Raw genomic sequence first — 18,786 nt, 5'->3', positions numbered from 1 at the left:
ATCATCGCCATAATTTACTCGCTTCTTAAGAACATTGCCATTAAGAAAATATGGATGTACCATGACAAGACATGTTAACTGGAGCACATACTGAATTGCCTTGCGCTGTAATTGGTCTATAGATGTAGTTAGCTGGCACTAACTTGATAAAAACATCCACTTCCCATTTGACAACTCTAGCACACAATTCTATTTTCGTTAGTTAGATTTAATTACTTTGAAAAGAATATTTGCATTTTGCGCAACAAATCCTATATTTTAAGTGAATGTAAACATGCTGAGCAGCAATATAGTATAATGAAATACAATTCTGATTCCATATATAAAGCTTATCCATTTCACTTGAAACTATAGTTCACTTAAAGAGTTACACTGTACGTGTTGCGTGTTTTCTATTAACAAACCTCTACAGACAATGTCTATTCAGCCAAGGACATAATTAAAATGGATTCTGGTACATTGTACTTGGCTATTTTAACAACAATTCTTGATAATCCTTTATATTCTTATATTTATAACAATGCACTCATTTTTCATAACTAAAGCAATAAAAAAAAGCACTTTTACAATAGCACTACTTAGCAATCCTTTACTTGCAGTTTGATAGTAAAAACTCTATTTAGAGAATACAGTATTGACTTGGGACCCGGCCATGTCTCTCGCCTGATATAACACATCAGATAGCATTACTTTAAGTGGTCCATGCAAACACGGCTAGGTCTCAAAACAATACTTTATTTTCATTCTTAAACAAATCACCCGTCAAATCATGTTTGCATGTAATTTACGTCCATTCTTGATGGCCATTTTATCAAGATCAACAAGTCACTCCTGTTCACAACAATGGCCAACTGTTGAATCCTTCACATGCGAATGTAAAATATTGCACCCATGCACAAGATCACTGTGTACATGTATTTTACGCACAAAGCAAGCGATACACCTCATCAAGCATTTCAATACACACCTAGCTGTACTATAACATGGGCAACAACCAATGAAATTAAAGGAAAATAACGACTCGTTAAGAAAGTGTGATGCCCATGGTTGCCAGTGTATTCACACACACACATGGGTGTGTTTTTAGGGCAGGAGGTGTGAGTGTTTACTTGTGACTTTCACTCTAATAATTAGAGACAAGCACTTGGATGTCACTCATCCTCATCTGTCAGGACAAAGTCCCTTAACACCAATATGTTTCTATTCCACAGACTGACCTTTGAATGGGGTGGGTACAAACTCTCATACTTTGACTTCAGGTCAGCTTCTGAGCTATGACAGATGAAGGATAATGAACTTAGCCCTCAGAAATGAGGCCAACCATAGGCTGATAGTGAAGATGTTGAACTGTCTATACTCACTATGGACCACAATGGCCTCATCCCAATGGCATAGTTCAATACCCTCAATTAAACAATCATATAGTGCAAGTTGACCCCAGGATTTGACCTTAGGTTGCAGAGTATGAGTTTTTGTACCCAAATTTTTAAAGGTTGTTCAATGAATGAACAACTGTATGGGGGTTAATAGAACTGTGCCCTGATAGATGAGTGGATCGTAGCTGACTTACCTGTCTTTTCTAGGTGGTATCAGGTGTACATGTGTCGCTGGAAATATACCCTGTAAATAACAACATTACAATCAACACATTAGTGTCTCTTTAAAACTGAAACAATACAAAAATATTCACACTCAAGTCAAGACTCTTCATATTTGCATTAGATGAAACATAAGACAACATGTGTCACGTCACTAGAGTGCTAATCACAGAATAATTTTGACACATTATCTGCCTCATTACTTCATTCAGGAGATGTTTCTACCTTGATGAACCTTTGATGACATAAAACATGAAGTGTTGCACATCGGGGTTGCACATACACATTTGCTCCTTACGCTAATAACCTCGCCCCTCAGCATAGCCCATTCTTCACCCACCCCCACCCCACAGAAGGGGATGTACCCAGGCTGCAGTGATGTAGAGTTATTTTTGTTGTGCCTGTGGTCCCGACAAACGAATGACAAGGGGGTATCTATTTCAGTATGTTCAGTAACTGAGATGCAATTAATATTTGTAATGTTTTTTATCCCTATGTTTGTCTTAATCTAAGTACTATCTTGTAAAAGCCTTCTCTCTTACATAACAAATACTACATGACGATTGTCACATTATAGTAAACCAAAAATGCAATGTCTCTTCATCAATATTTGGTGCATTGGAGGTGATTTGATTGCGCAAGCAAACCCTTGTAGCGGTATTCATACCTCATTGCATTAGCTGCATAGTGCCGACTGAACACAATCAGGGCAAAGCGTCTACAGTGCAAACAGCAATAAAAACAAATTGGATATAAAGGGTGGCATGGTTGGTAGACTGATGCTTTGCTAATCAGATTTTCCATCATTTTACACCACATTTGCAGCACTTTCTGATTTGGGCTTATTATAAGATATTGCTGTGAATGTCATACTGATTTTGCACTGCTTATCTGAACTACGCAATAAAACACACCAAACCTACATGGAAGCTAATGTAAAAGATGCTTTGCTTCAACAGAGAAGTAAAATGATAAACTAATTTCAATTTTCGTTACCATGAATGGAATATTAATTCTTTTTATGCATTTCATAACCGCTGTATGTGACAATGTCATGTACATATGTTGTAAGGTAATTTTTATACAGATTTATGTTTAAACCAAAGATAATAATTTAAGCTTTAAATAGCTCTCTTGTTTAAGTCTGCATTTCTGTTGTGAAAATACTAAAGAAAAAATTGTTTTCTTATTATTTTTGTCATAAAAAGCAAACTGTAATCATCATAGCCTTGCCTGTACACGGTATCTTTAACAACAAGGAAGCTACATGTTCTCAAGCAAAGGTCATAATGACATAGAAGTATTTAATTATAATTACACTTACAGAGTGCAAAATTGAGAGTCCTTCACCATGTTATGCTCTATGGGAACTTAACAGAATAAATGCCATGAATGCTTCACTTAAATAGCATTTATCCGTAGAGCTCACAGAGCATAATATGTTATATATAGGAATCTCAGAGACAGAATGAGTATAGTCTGGTTTCAATGGTTTGTACATAAGGTGTGAATCCAACAAGGGTTATGTGTGTATACACTTGCATTTTGTATCCTTAATCAATCAGGAAATGGATTGGGTTACTCCAATTGAAACCTTTACACCCCCTGTGGAAGCCATTACCTTAATCTTCCAAACAGGGGTGTAGATTTCAAATGGAGTCACCCATTCAGGTAACCCCAACTTGAACTTCACACTCACTATGTGGAAGATTATAGCCTATGTCAAGTCTTCCATAGGGGGTATATGGATTTCATCTGGAATAGCCCATTAAGAGAGAAACCAGTTATTGGACTAGAATGACAGCAATACTACAACAAAGCTATACCTGTTAACATTCACACTGGATCAACATCAAATTATGATTCATTAGGTACACACAATTTGAAAAGTGAAAATATCCAAAGTTGAAATGACATTTGATATAAGTAGTGTGATAATATCAATAATTATTATGTCAAAAAGTGAAACTTTGAATTTGTTATATATTATTTTAGAAAAATCCAACTATTGTAAATGCTATAAATTTATCACTTAATTTCAAAATACCATCTTAAAATCTGCCAAGCTAATACTCTAGAATACCAAACATTATGCTTTAAATAAAACAGAATAAAAATATGATGCAAAAAGGGAGTTTCGATTTGTAAAGAAGTGAAACAAATACTTTAAAAGGTGTTCCAAACAATGCATAACCTATAGGTGTGAAGCTTCTCTTGTTACTACTCATATGCATTTTAGCATGCATAAAGCACACACCACCCATTTAACTAAGCAAGGAATCGGATGGCCTTAAATGAATAAAACTGTGCCTTGATACCTGTCTGCAAGCTGCACAAATAAGCCAAAGTATGTTACATTTACGGTACCTATCATGAATGTCTATTATAATTTCCCCATTTCCATCCACTCACTCACCTTTTTAGTCGGGTTACTGATGCAATACCCACGAAACCATCCTGCAATAACAATAATATATTGAATGTAAATAATGTAAATAGTAATAATAACAATAACAAAACAATTTAACAATAACAATAATAATAATTATAATAATAATAATGCATGCCCTAATCTGCCACACTTCTTCATATCCACTTAAAGAAAGGGCAGGGGAGGGGATGGATGACCCCCCTGCCCAATATCATGATGATAAGGGAGATGGTCCATACAATCACCCCCTCCCCATGTTGACTCTGTATGTGGTTTCTGACCAACTTAACCTTATATTTGGCCATTACAGTCTAAAAAGTGCACATTTTTGTGCTCTTAATGCAAATTTGTTCCACTTTTACTCCATATTTCAACATTTTAGCGTCAATATGGCAAAATTTTCCTTGCACTTTGCGTGCATTTTTGTACTGTTTCAAGCTTATTCTGTCGCCAAAAGGTACCGGAGAACAATATGTACATACTTCAAGAAATTTTGTCGAACCTCATCCTCCAATGTCAAAAAGAAATAGATGCCACTGACTATAAAAGAACCTCCCAACCTGGTTTACTTCAGTGGGGATGTATAGATGTCTGTAAAATGTCAATATGAAGACAAATCTGAATCTATTTGTTATCAAGTCTCACAGGTTTCTCCAGTTATAGGTCAACAAATAGGTTTCTGCTTCAACTCAAATCATGCCACCCTTCATCTAACTTCCCCCTTTATTTTTTAAAGCTTGTACTGCAAACCTAATGGAATTATTTTGGTCTGAATTTATGGCACAATATGTTTCAAATCACACATATTTATATGTTAAAACCAGTAGCAAAGTAAGTGTTTTTGATTTAAACGTACATGTAAAGAAAGTTTACCTTGTAAACAATTGAAGTCTAAGTGAAAAATATTTTGATACTTTGTGAAAGTAAATATCATTTTTTCTGGATTATTCCAATACAAGAAAAAAATGTTTTGTTATAGTGCAAAGCAAACCTGTGTCACCAAAATTAGCAATTATTAGTTCATTACTAATACTATGCGATCATTTATTGTGTTGGCACACATGCAAGCCTGACAGTGACCATGACATATCAGTCACATCCCCTAGCATCACACTACACATCTATACTGGCTCCCCACAATCCCTTTAATACACATTTTGAATGTCCATGTCTGGTGGTGTGCTTATTTGTTTAACAGCCGCTCCATGTGGATACACACTTTGTTCCCGATTGGACCAGGCTCAAAATAAGTGCTCAAGCCAGGCGCCACAAAGCCACAAAGCATACTGACCTTAGCTTTGATTTTTTTGTAAGCTTTGTGTTGGTCTTCATGTTGAAGCAGTTGTGCTACAACCATTGGCACAATTTGAAAGTGAGGTGCAATCTTCCACCTGTAGGAAGTACAATTAATTTGAAGCCTGAACACAGAATTGCTAGACTTTGACAAGCAATTTGTCCATGTGTAGCAAGCATTGATGATGGATTAGCTAGTGTACCATGTATGCATGTCAAATCCCCACTTGGCATGTAATTGTCTTAGGAAACTTGTTCATTATCAATATTCAATGAGGGCCATGGGATCTTATCCTATGGGCATTCATTCTACACAGGAACTTACAGGGTGAGTTAATAATTTGTACCATGTGAACCCAAATGGTACTATTTTTGAGGCATTTCTAATGGAATGCAAGACATATCTGTGCCACTTGCAGCAATTTTAGGACACACACAGAGCCTACAGGGATACAGACCAACACTCCTACAATGTAAAACAAAGTGCTTGTTTGCCAAGCACCTCCTTGGAAATCAGTGCTTTGTCATTGAAGGGCTACCCTGCCTAAAGAAAGTTTTAAATAAATACCTTTGAAAACAAATGTACAAAATTACCAATTTAATAAATGCAGAGTTCAGAGATTTTTAAATTACAATATTTAAAAAAATTAAAACGAAGTCAGCTTTAATATACAAGCAAAACATTTTCCCCAGGGGTTGGGATACACAAAACACAATATGTCTGCAGACCGGCCATGCATGTGATATATTATGAAATTCACTGGTAAGATACTACTTATGACAAGATTATCATGTGACATATGTTTAAGTCACCTTCTACAGAAATCTTGAATATTACTAGCAAGTTATCTAACCACGCTCAGGTCAACACACTGAGTAAGTCAAATTATTTTGATTTCTGCAAATGTTCAGCAATTCAATTTTATCAATGTTTCATACTGCATGTGATTGCTGTTTTTGAAACAAAACCTATCATGACTGCTTTTTTTCTGAGCTCATTGTTTCTCAAGTAAGTCATCTAAAATTCAAATGGAACATATGTATGAACATGTTTTGAAAAAAAAAGGGAAAATAAGAACATGTTTTGAACTGAAAATATATGTAATGGTTCCTTCATTTGAATGAGAAAGTTGACAGCAGCGTTTAAAATAGATGGGGGCTATAGTAATAATAATAATAATAATAATAATAGTAATATAATTAACCTTGCTTATAAAGCACAATACAGTTAAGTCTCAAAGTGTTAAGGGCAATTTCCCCCCGAAAATGCCAAAATAGCCCTCAAATATTAAATTACAGGTTTTTCAATAGAAAGTAGCCAATAAAAGGAAACTATTTTGAGGCTCTCGCTCAAAATAAATGGGAATTCAGGGTATTTAGCCCCCAAATCCTGAAAGTAGCAACCGAAAGTTAAATTACAGAGCCCCATATTTAAAAAAATATATTTTGAGGCCTGTTTGACAGAGCACAAGTCTTTTGAATGTTCAGGTGTGTGCCACTTTTGGTCTTACGAGGTGTAAAAAGTTTAGTCTCCAACCATTTTATTCTCACTTTTACCTGCATCTTTTCTGACAACGTTTTTTAAATAAGTGAGCAAATCTCAAAGAGATCCACAAATGTATAAATATCAGGTTTCTGCAATAATCTTTTTATACACATCCAAAAGATGGAGAGAATTTCATTTCAAGTCCTAAACTAATGCAGAGTGTAAAAGGTTAATGCCTTATTCATTGCAACTGTATTAGCATATTTTTTAAAGCATTACTTGTTCTTATTTAAAATTGAATGAATGGGTACATGGTAGATTGTAAAACAAAAAAACCTGAATGACATTTTGTATCAAATTCTGATCATACTAAAATTGAGGATTTGTTAGGAACATGATCCAGATCCACCTTCAAAATAATGGATACAAATTTGATGAAAAATACAATCATCATCTGATAAAGTTCTCAAATATCTGATTTTAATATTAATTGGAAAATATCATACATTCCCATGCACAAAATCATAATGACGAAAATGTGTGTCTTGTAAGCAGCTAGTGGTATTATCAGAATCAAACAGGATGGGTGCATGCCTGAGATGCAGGCTAAATATCAGAACCTTCTGTATGTAATGTTAGCTCAATTGGGAGTGAGGGAAGGTTAGTGGTATATTAAGTGAATGTGTGGGGCAGGGGTGACCCTCCCCCTTCTCCCATATTTTAAATATTGCTCAGTATGCATATCACTGAACATACCACAATTACAGACCTGCCAACCTACCGAAGTTAGAATGAGGGACATTGAGACCAAAACCTTGTACATGTACACAAACCAGGTACCGACAAATTCAAAGACAAGGTGTGCAATACTTTCAGAATTCAGAGAAGGTTTTGCAGGTCTGAATTTATCACAATAGACTAAAGAGAATGCTATAGCAAATTTTAAACAGGCATTGTCTGCTGTTCTTACATTTAAATTTGCCATCACTGAAATTTTCAGAAAACAGGTCTGTCCCTCATTTTCACTTTGGTAAACCCCAAATGAGGGACAGTTGGCAGGTCTGCAATTAGACTGCAAATCAAAAATGAAAAAGTTCTTCATAATATAATTTGACATTACCTTCTGTTTCTGCTTCAATCTGTATTGCATCTCCAATAGTCAATGGTATTCCACACTCTACTTTGCCAGTAAAATTCCATATTGCTGTAACATAAAAAGATAAATATAAAATGCAAATCAAAACCAAAGAATATTCACAATGTTACTGTCACAACATAGGAGGGTCTGGGGGCAAAGTGGGTATGGGCATGCATGACAGATTCTGTAGCATTTTCTGGCTCAAGTTTAGCTTTGGGTCACAATTTTCAGAAAACTGGAATTTCAAATCTCCTCAAAATTTCAAATTTCCTCAAAAAATGTGCAAAGAAATGCTATATTTGCATTCCTTTCTTTTGAAATTTTTGAAAACAAGTTGGCTTTATTTTGAACAGAAATTATATTTCAAAATCTAGAACACTAGCATATTGTGGGGTCTTTTATTGTTGTCAAATTTTGTTTATTTTCGGTGTCAGTTTTTATAATCCTAGCCATAAATATCCATCCAATCCAAAACAAGAAGCCCCCCTCCCCTGGAGTTGAAATCATAACATACAACATTGATATCACAGATGATAGGATTATTATTAGTACAATGTTAATGCTCATGACAACATGTTTCATAACATATCATAGGTAGAATTACTAGCTCTAAGCAAGAAATTTAGGATGCCACTATCATTATGAGCTGAAAGACTCCTGCGCTGCATCTAAGGTCAGGGGTCAAGTATTCTAGTTTCCTTGCTTGATGAACAACATTATACCTACGCTACAGTCATGTTATTTCATCTCATTTTATAATACATGGACTGCTATTTTTTCTGCTGGGTTGCAAGTTTCACATCCATAAAATATTAAATGGTAGATTTGAAGTTAAAAATTTACCCCCTGGATGACCTTTGACCTCGATTTTATTTTTTCATGCTCCACTCATATGAAAGATTCCACCCACCAAATTTAAGTCTAATCGGGCAAAGTTTAAAATTTAGCCCCCAGATTACCTTTGACCTCTTTTTTATTTTGTGCATATATTCCCCTCATGTGAAGGATTCCATCCAGCAAGTTTGAGACTAATCTTATTTTTTTGATTTGGAGTGTCGTTGGACCTAGAGGTAAATGCTAGGATCATACATGTACATGCTTTAAAAAAATCAAATAAATAAAATTTGTAACATTTTGTGTCTTCAATATGTAAAGTTATAATTTGTGTTCATGTCAAAGTCTATTATGATTTCACAAATGCATTGGATTTGTATCCATTTCAAAATCATTAATTTTTGTTTTTTGTTTTTGTTTGTTTTTTGGTTTTTTAGTACAAAAATAAGCTATGTGCTGCACTGTATGTGGATTTGTTTTTTACTTTTTTTTTCTGACAACTAAAATAAAATAACCCTGTAAAAAAAGGAGAGGCAACTTACACTTCTATAAGAGTTATTCCTAATCCTAATCCTAGCCGTTTGCTGAGATATTTGTTCCAAGCCCTATACAAGTCATGTGATGTGTGAGAATTGTTCTGTTTTGGTTAAATTCACAGGGAAAATAAAGGTAACTGCCCATGTACATATCGTTGTATATGCACTGATATTCCATGTGGAATTTCTGTGTAACATGCTTGAATAATTTTAAATTAACACACCATGTACATGGTCCATGAACTTCCAGGTATGTACCCTGTATATAGGTATTCTTACAATCAAATGTAATGAAACTAGACCACAGAATGTAGGCTATTGCGGGCCTATGCAATATTCTAAACTAAAAATCATTGTGCATCAAATCCCACTCCTTTTCTTGAATAAGCCTACAGGTTTAGGTGAGCTTTCAGGAATACTTTTAAGGAGTGCTATGTAATCACACTGGTACACCTATAAAGACAAGGCCTGATCAACATGAAATCCAGTATTACTTCCATGATGCATAACTCATTGAGTAAATGTGCAGAAGTAACCAAACACTAAATACAGAAATATTTGTATCAGAAGTCTAAGTTTCCCATCACAATGAATGACACCTTCAATTTTGCACAAATATCGTCAAAAGACCTCAGCCAACCTATTTTCCACCACAATATAGCAAAAGAAAGAATGCCATGACATAGCCCCTCTGACACTAGTCTGAAGAGTGGGTTTTCTAGGTAACGGGACTACTTGAGGCTTGCCTTCCGCAAATCATTACTGGAGGCTTTCTATTCACTGGGCTAGCTCTGGTTCATCACAGATCCTGGAAACTCTGTGGGTTCATAGACCTGGACTTTTGAAGTATCTGTGAGGACTCTGATCTACAAAAGTTCCTCTTATTCTTTTCATTTCAAACAATTTCACTTCATCCGGATCCCTCATTATCTGAATTCCTCATCAGCTATCCCTTATTATAAATTGCATAAACCAATCATTGGTAAAATTACAATGGTTTTATATCCACCTTTTTCTCCCATCTAGATTGACAACCCATGAGCTTTCCTGACTATCTAAACTGTTACCCCTCTCCATATTAAGGGTAGACAAGGTACTGTTGGTTGAAGCAGCCAAAAAATATTGATTTTCATTATGTAAATCAATATATTATTGAAAAATAACACTTTGATGTTTTGCAAAAGTTCATTCTACAATCCATATACTTTCAAACCTTGCTTGCTTTATCGTTGTTAATGAGTTATGTACGTTTATGTAAGTGTTGCAGGTGTTTCAGCCCTCCTACAACATAACTCAAGAACCACAGGACCTACAAAAGTATATCTGTGATTTTTGAATTCTTCTACACACTCGCTATGAAATGAGCAATGCGATTTTTGCCAAAGCTGCAAGATGCTGTGAACTACCAAATCACAACACTTTAAAATAGTGTCAAACCTTTAATAAAACACAATGTACATGTGGTCATTTCAAATAATTTCACTTTATCTTTCATCACACATCATACATTCCAAGTTCGTCATCAGCTGTCTCTTATTTATTGCATCATTGGTTTTATATTTGTTTTGCATCCACCTTTTTCTCCCATCTAAGTTGGCCTCAGTGTGATTTACGGCCATGATGAGCTTTCCTGACTCTTTAAACTGTATCTCTTTCTCTATTAAGGAAACACATATAGTATCATAATTCATTAAAGTGACCTGAACAAGAAAAACACTTTAGAGTTGCAGTAATTGATTGCCTACAAGACTTGCGGCATAGATTAGTCAGTCAGATGAGAAGGAAAACATATCATCTGATACAATAAATCAATACCATATACAAACACAACTTGCACTTGGCAAAATGCTCCATTTAGCAATTGCAATAGCTATGTTACTCTAAGTTTCATTCTGTCTACATTGTCATGTGACTTCTCTTTTGCACATATGTGACCCATTACCACAAAACCCAGAACATGAATGCAGACCAACTTACGAGAACAAGGCCAAGATGCAGACCAATTACCATGAAAAAATATCAAAATCTGAAACTGAGTTTGTAGTGTTTTTGGATATCATCATTCAGTGTTGTGACTTAAGAAAATGTAGGTATTTCTCATAATTGCATCTGGCATCTGCATCAAATCAAGTCTTGACAAATAACTGTAGCACAGAAAATTGGTTTATTTATTACTAACTTCTATGGACTGCGATGTCAGAATTTAAAAAAAAATTGATATATTTGGCCACTCCATGTCGATAAAAATTGATAAACCGATTTTCCTCCCAATTTTACTCTTATCTTCTACATGCCTATAGTGTAACAAGATGCATTGATGCCATTTGGCCTCACAAATCCACCTTCAAGTGACTTACATGTATGGAGCACTATGCCATTTGGACTCACAAATGCACCAGCCATCTTCCAGCGACTTACATGTATGGAGCACTAAGCCATTGGGACTCACAAATGCACCAGCCACCATCCAGTGATTTAATGAGCACTATGCCATTTGGACTCACAAATGCACCAGCCACCTTCCAGTGATTTACTGAGCACTATGCCATTTGGACTCACAAATACACCAGCTACCTTCCAGCGTCTTACATGTATGGAGCACTATGCCATTTGGACTCACAAATGCACCAGCCAACTTCCAGCGACTTACATGTATGGAGCACTACTGTATGCCATTTGGAGTCGCAAATGTGCCATCCACCTTCCAGCGACTTACATGGACATTGTATGGAGCACTATGCCATTTGGACTCACAAATGCGCCATCCACCTTCCAGCGACTTACATGGACATTGTATGGAGCACTATCCCATTTGGACTCACAAATGCGCCATCCACCTTCCAGCGACTTACATGCACATTGTATGGAACACTATGCCATTTGGACTCCCAAATGCACCAGCCACCTTAAAGTGCCTTACATGTATGGAGCACTATGCCATTTGGACTCAAAAATGCACCAGCCACCTTCCAGCGACTTACAAGTATGGGGCACTATGCCATTTGGACTCACAAATGCACCAGCCAACTTCCAGCGACTTACATGTATGGAGCACTACTGTATGCCATTTGGAGTCGCAAATGTGCCATCCACCTTCCAGCGACTTACATGCACATTGTATGGAGCACTATCCCATTTGGACTCACAAATGCGCCATCCACCTTCCAGCGACTTACATGCACATTGTATGGAGCACTATGCCATTTGGACTCACAAATGCACCAGCCACCTTAAAGTGACTTTTATGTATGGAGCACTATGATGTTTGGACTCACAAATGCACCAGCTACCTTGCAGCGCCTTACATGTATGGAGCACTATGCCATTTGGACTAAAAAATGCATCAGCCACCTTCCAGCGACTTACAAGTATGGGGCACTATTCCATTTGGACTCACAAATGCACCAGCTACCTTCCAGTGATTTACTGAGCACTATGCCATTTGGACTCACAAATGCACCAGCCACCTTTCAGTGATTTACTGAGCACTATGCCATTTGGACTCACAAATGCACCAGCCACCTTCCAGTGATTTACTGAGCACTATGCCATTTGGACTCACAAATGCACCAGCCACCTTCCAGTGATTTACTGAGCACTATGCCATTTGGACTCACAAATGCACCAGCCACCTTTCAGTGATTTACTGAGCACTATGCCATTTGGACTCACAAATGCACCAGCCACCTTCCAGCGACTTACAAGTATGGGGCACTATGCCATTTGGACTCACAAATGTACCAGCCACCTTCCAGCGACTTACAAGTATGGGGCACTATGCCATTTGGACTCACAAATGCACCAGCCACCTTCCAGCGACTTACAAGTATGGGGCACTATGCCATTTGGACTCACAAATGCACCAGCCACCTTCCAGTGACCTACAAGTATGGGGCACTATGCCATTTGGACTCACAAATGCACCAGCCACCTTCCAGTGATTTACTGAGCACTATGCCATTTGGACTCACAAATGCACCAGCCACCTTCAAGCGACTTACAAGTATGGGGCACTATGCCATTTGGACTCACAAATGCACCAGCCACCTTCCAGCGACTTACAAGTATGGGGCACTATGCCATTTGGACTCACAAATGCACCAGCCACCTTCCAGCGACTTACAAGTATGGGGCACTATGCCATTTGGACTCACAAATGCACCAGCTACCTTCCAGCGACTTCATGTATGGAGCACTATGCCATTTGGACTCACAAATGCACCAGCCACCTTCCAGTGATTTACTGAGCACTATGCCATTTGGACTCACAAATGCATCGGCCACCTTCCAGCGACTTACAAGTATGGGGCACTATGCCATTTGGACTCACAAATGCACCAGCCACCTTCCAGCGACTTACAAGTAATGGGCACTATGCCATTTGGACTCACAAATACACCAGCTACCTTCCAGCGACTTCATGTATGGGGCACTATGCCATTTGGACTCACATGCACCAGCCACCTTCCAGCGACTTACAAGTATGGGGCACTATGCCATTTGGACTCACAAATGCACCAGCCACCTTCCAGCGACTTACAAGTATGGGGCACTATGCCATTTGGACTCACAAATGCACCAGCCACCTTCCAGTGACTTACAAGTATGGGGCACTATGCCATTTGGACTCACAAATGCACCAGCCACCTTCCAGCGACTTACAAGTATGGGGCACTATGCCATTTGGACTCACAAATGCACCAGCTACCTTCCAGCGACTTCATGTATGGAGCACTATGCCATTTGGACTCACAAATGCACCAGCCACCTTCCAGTGATTTACTGAGCACTATGCCATTTGGACTCACAAATGCATCGGCCACCTTCCAGCGACTTACAAGTATGGGGCACTAAGCCATTTGGACTCACAAATGCACCAGCCACCTTCCAGCGACTTACAAGTAATGGGCACTATGCCATTTGGACTCACAAATACACCAGCTACCTTCCAGCGACTTCATGTATGGGGCACTATGCCATTTGGACTCACATGCACCAGCCACCTTCCAGCGACTTACAAGTATGGGGCACTATGCCATTTGGACTCACAAATGCACCAGCCACCTTCCAGCGACTTACAAGTATGGGGCACTATGCCATTTGGACTCACAAATGCGCCATCCACCTTCCAGCGACTTACATGCACATTGTATGGAACACTATGCCATTTGGACTCCCAAATGCACCAGCCACCTTAAAGTGCCTTACATGTATGGAGCACTATGCCATTTGGACTCACAAATGCACCAGCCACCTTCCAGCGACTTACAAGTATGGGGCACTATGCCATTTGGACTCACAAATGCACCAGCCAACTTCCAGCGACTTACATGTATGGAGCACTACTGTATGCCATTTGGAGTCGCAAATGTGCCATCCACCTTCCAGCGACTTACATGCACATTGTATGGAGCACTATCCCATTTGGACTCACAAATGCGCCATCCACCTTCCAGCGACTTACATGCACATTGTATGGAGCACTATGCCATTTGGACTCACAAATGCACCAGCCACCTTAAAGTGACTTTTATGTATGGAGCACTATGATGTTTGGACTCACAAATGCACCAGCTACCTTGCAGCGCCTTACATGTATGGAGCACTATGCCATTTGGACTAAAAAATGCATCAGCCACCTTCCAGCGACTTACAAGTATGGGGCACTATTCCATTTGGACTCACAAATACACCAGCTACCTTCCAGCGACTTCATGTATGGGGCACTATGCCATTTGGACTCACATGCACCAGCCACCTTCCAGCGACTTACAAGTATGGGGCACTATGCCATTTGGACTCACAAATGCACCAGCCACCTTCCAGCGACTTACAAGTATGGGGCACTATGCCATTTGGACTCACAAATGCACCAGCCACCTTCCAGTGACCTACAAGTATGGGGCACTATGCCATTTGGACTCACAAATGCACCAGCCACCTTCCAGTGATTTACTGAGCACTATGCCATTTGGACTCACAAATGCACCAGCCACCTTCAAGCGACTTACAAGTATGGGGCACTATGCCATTTGGACTCACAAATGCACCAGCCACCTTCCAGCGACTTACAAGTATGGGGCACTATGCCATTTGGACTCACAAATGCACCAGCCACCTTCCAGCGACTTACAAGTATGGGGCACTATGCCATTTGGACTCACAAATGCACCAGCTACCTTCCAGCGACTTCATGTATGGAGCACTATGCCATTTGGACTAAAAAATGCATCAGCCACCTTCCAGCGACTTACAAGTATGGGGCACTATTCCATTTGGACTCACAAATGCACCAGCTACCTTCCAGTGATTTACTGAGCACTATGCCATTTGGACTCACAAATGCACCAGCCACCTTTCAGTGATTTACTGAGCACTATGCCATTTGGACTCACAAATGCACCAGCCACCTTCCAGTGATTTACTGAGCACTATGCCATTTGGACTCACAAATGCACCAGCCACCTTCCAGTGATTTACTGAGCACTATGCCATTTGGACTCACAAATGCACCAGCCACCTTTCAGTGATTTACTGAGCACTATGCCATTTGGACTCACAAATGCACCAGCCACCTTCCAGCGACTTACAAGTATGGGGCACTATGCCATTTGGACTCACAAATGTACCAGCCACCTTCCAGCGACTTACAAGTATGGGGCACTATGCCATTTGGACTCACAAATGCACCAGCCACCTTCCAGCGACTTACAAGTATGGGGCACTATGCCATTTGGACTCACAAATGCACCAGCCACCTTCCAGTGACCTACAAGTATGGGGCACTATGCCATTTGGACTCACAAATGCACCAGCCACCTTCCAGTGATTTACTGAGCACTATGCCATTTGGACTCACAAATGCACCAGCCACCTTCAAGCGACTTACAAGTATGGGGCACTATGCCATTTGGACTCACAAATGCACCAGCCACCTTCCAGCGACTTACAAGTATGGGGCACTATGCCATTTGGACTCACAAATGCACCAGCCACCTTCCAGCGACTTACAAGTATGGGGCACTATGCCATTTGGACTCACAAATGCACCAGCTACCTTCCAGCGACTTCATGTATGGAGCACTATGCCATTTGGACTCACAAATGCACCAGCCACCTTCCAGTGATTTACTGAGCACTATGCCATTTGGACTCACAAATGCATCGGCCACCTTCCAGCGACTTACAAGTATGGGGCACTATGCCATTTGGACTCACAAATGCACCAGCCACCTTCCAGCGACTTACAAGTAATGGGCACTATGCCATTTGGACTCACAAATACACCAGCTACCTTCCAGCGACTTCATGTATGGGGCACTATGCCATTTGGACTCACATGCACCAGCCACCTTCCAGCGACTTACAAGTATGGGGCACTATGCCATTTGGACTCACAAATGCACCAGCCACCTTCCAGCGACTTACAAGTATGGGGCACTATGCCATTTGGACTCACAAATGCACCAGCCACCTTCCAGTGACCTACAAGTATGGGGCACTATGCCATTTGGACTCACAAATGCACCAGCCACCTTCCAGTGATTTACTGAGCACTATGCCATTTGGACTCACAAATGCTTCATGTATGGAGCACTATGCCATTTGGACTCACAAATGCACCAGCCACCTTCCAGTGATTTACTGAGCACTATGCCATTTGGACTCACAAATGCATCGGCCACCTTCCAGCGACTTACAAGTATGGGGCACTATGCCATTTGGACTCACAAATGCACCAGCCACCTTCCAGCGACTTACAAGTAATGGGCACTATGCCATTTGGACTCACAAATACACCAGCTACCTTCCAGCGACTTCATGTATGGGGCACTATGCCATTTGGACTCACATGCACCAGCCACCTTCCAGCGACTTACAAGTATGGGGCACTATGCCATTTGGACTCACAAATGCACCAGCCACCTTCCAGCGACTTACAAGTATGGTGCACTATGCCATTTGGACTCACAAATGCACCAGCTACCTTCCAGCGACTTCATGTATGGGGCAATATGCCATTTGGACTCACAAATGCACCAGCCACCTTCCAGCGACTTACAAGTATGGGGCACTATGCCATTTGGACTCACAAATGCACCAGCCACCTTCCAGTGACTTACAAGTATGGTGCACTATGCCATTTGGACTCACAAATGCACCAGCTACCTTCCAGCGACTTCATGTATGGAGCACTATGCCATTTGGACTCACAAATGCACCAGCCACCTTCCAGTGACTTACAAGTATGGTGCACTATGCCATTTGGACTCACAAATGCACCAGCTACCTTCCAGCGACTTCATGTATGGAGCACTATGCCATTTGGACTCACAAATGCACCAGCCACCTTCCAGTGACTTACAAGTATGGTGCACTATGCCATTTGGACTCACAAATGCACCAGCTACCTTCCAGCGACTTCATGTATGGAGCACTATGCCATTTGGACTCACAAATGCACCAGCTACCTTCCAGCTGTTAATATAAGTCCGATGCCTTACTGACTGAAAGTTGTTGAAATAAACAATTTTATTCACAACTTATATTTCGCCCTTCAAAAAATCAAACAGGCTAAAATGGACTTACCAATTACAGCAGTGCGCAATGTGCAATATGGTAGCTGCATGCGCGTTCCGGCGCAACGGATGTGCACACGTGGTAGTCATTTTACAAGGTCTAGGTCAATAACATGTACATAACTAGCTATTATGTCTGGAGGTGAATGTGTACATGTACTGGTAGTAGACAGGACACTATAATTGTACATGTTACACTCATATTCAGAGTGCAAAAAGGACAAGTTCAGTTTTAAGTGATACTTTTCCCCATGACTACTTTTTCTCCATTCTTTATTTCAAATGTAATATACCTTAAAATGATGCAATTTTTAGTTTAAAATTTAAACAATAAGTATGTACATTTTTAATTTTACCCTAAAATTGAGCAAGAAAAATTGCTGTGTATAAAATAGCCTACTGGATCTACAGCATGTACATTGTTCATGTACAGTAGCCATGTAAGTCAACAGTGTTTTGGTATATCACTTCCTGGTGCTTACGTATATAGATAGCTAGTACTTCCTCTTAACACTACGATTCTATAGACTAGTTATTGTTCGGGTTATAATATATAATGATACTAGAATTGAAGCAAAAAGATACTTTTCTTTATTGTCTGGAAAATTATCATTAACGATTGCGTCCATTTGAAACAAAAAGTTGCTTTTTACAATTTATAAAGAATGATGAAGCAGCTAGGCATTTCCATCAAATATTTCGTCACCAATTATTTATTAGGAAAGCACAGAGTCTAATAGTGAGAGCCATTCAGAGCAAACGTTAGAAAATGCTATCCTGAGTATGTATAAAATTGCACTGACGCGCACTCCGCATACATACGCAGTGCTTTTGGATGTTTTTGTGTCTTGTACGACGATTCAGTTTCATCATACTTTTGGTGAACATTTT

At 39.4% G+C, this 18,786-nt stretch overlaps 1 protein-coding gene across 1 annotated transcript in view; it reads right to left on the bottom strand.

Annotated features, from left to right (window-relative positions):
* LOC140147572 (dedicator of cytokinesis protein 3-like) overlaps positions 1 to 18,786 on the bottom strand; it is a 122,700-nt gene that overhangs the window by 77,506 nt on the left and 26,408 nt on the right. Inside the window, exons 2-4 of the mRNA XM_072169352.1 lie at positions 7,929 to 8,012; positions 4,015 to 4,055; positions 1,571 to 1,620 (exon numbers count right to left, since the gene is read on the bottom strand). Of these exons, the coding sequence (XP_072025453.1) occupies positions 1,571 to 1,620; positions 4,015 to 4,055; positions 7,929 to 8,012 (175 nt within the window). The remainder of the gene's footprint in view (positions 1 to 1,570; positions 1,621 to 4,014; positions 4,056 to 7,928; positions 8,013 to 18,786) is intronic.

The sequence above is a fragment of the Amphiura filiformis genome, chromosome 3, assembly GCF_039555335.1.
Source record: "Amphiura filiformis chromosome 3, Afil_fr2py, whole genome shotgun sequence".
NCBI lineage: Eukaryota > Metazoa > Echinodermata > Ophiuroidea > Amphilepidida > Amphiuridae > Amphiura > Amphiura filiformis.
Note: the sequence above shows the minus strand (reverse complement) of the source record. Positions and strands in the feature narration are given on the sequence as shown.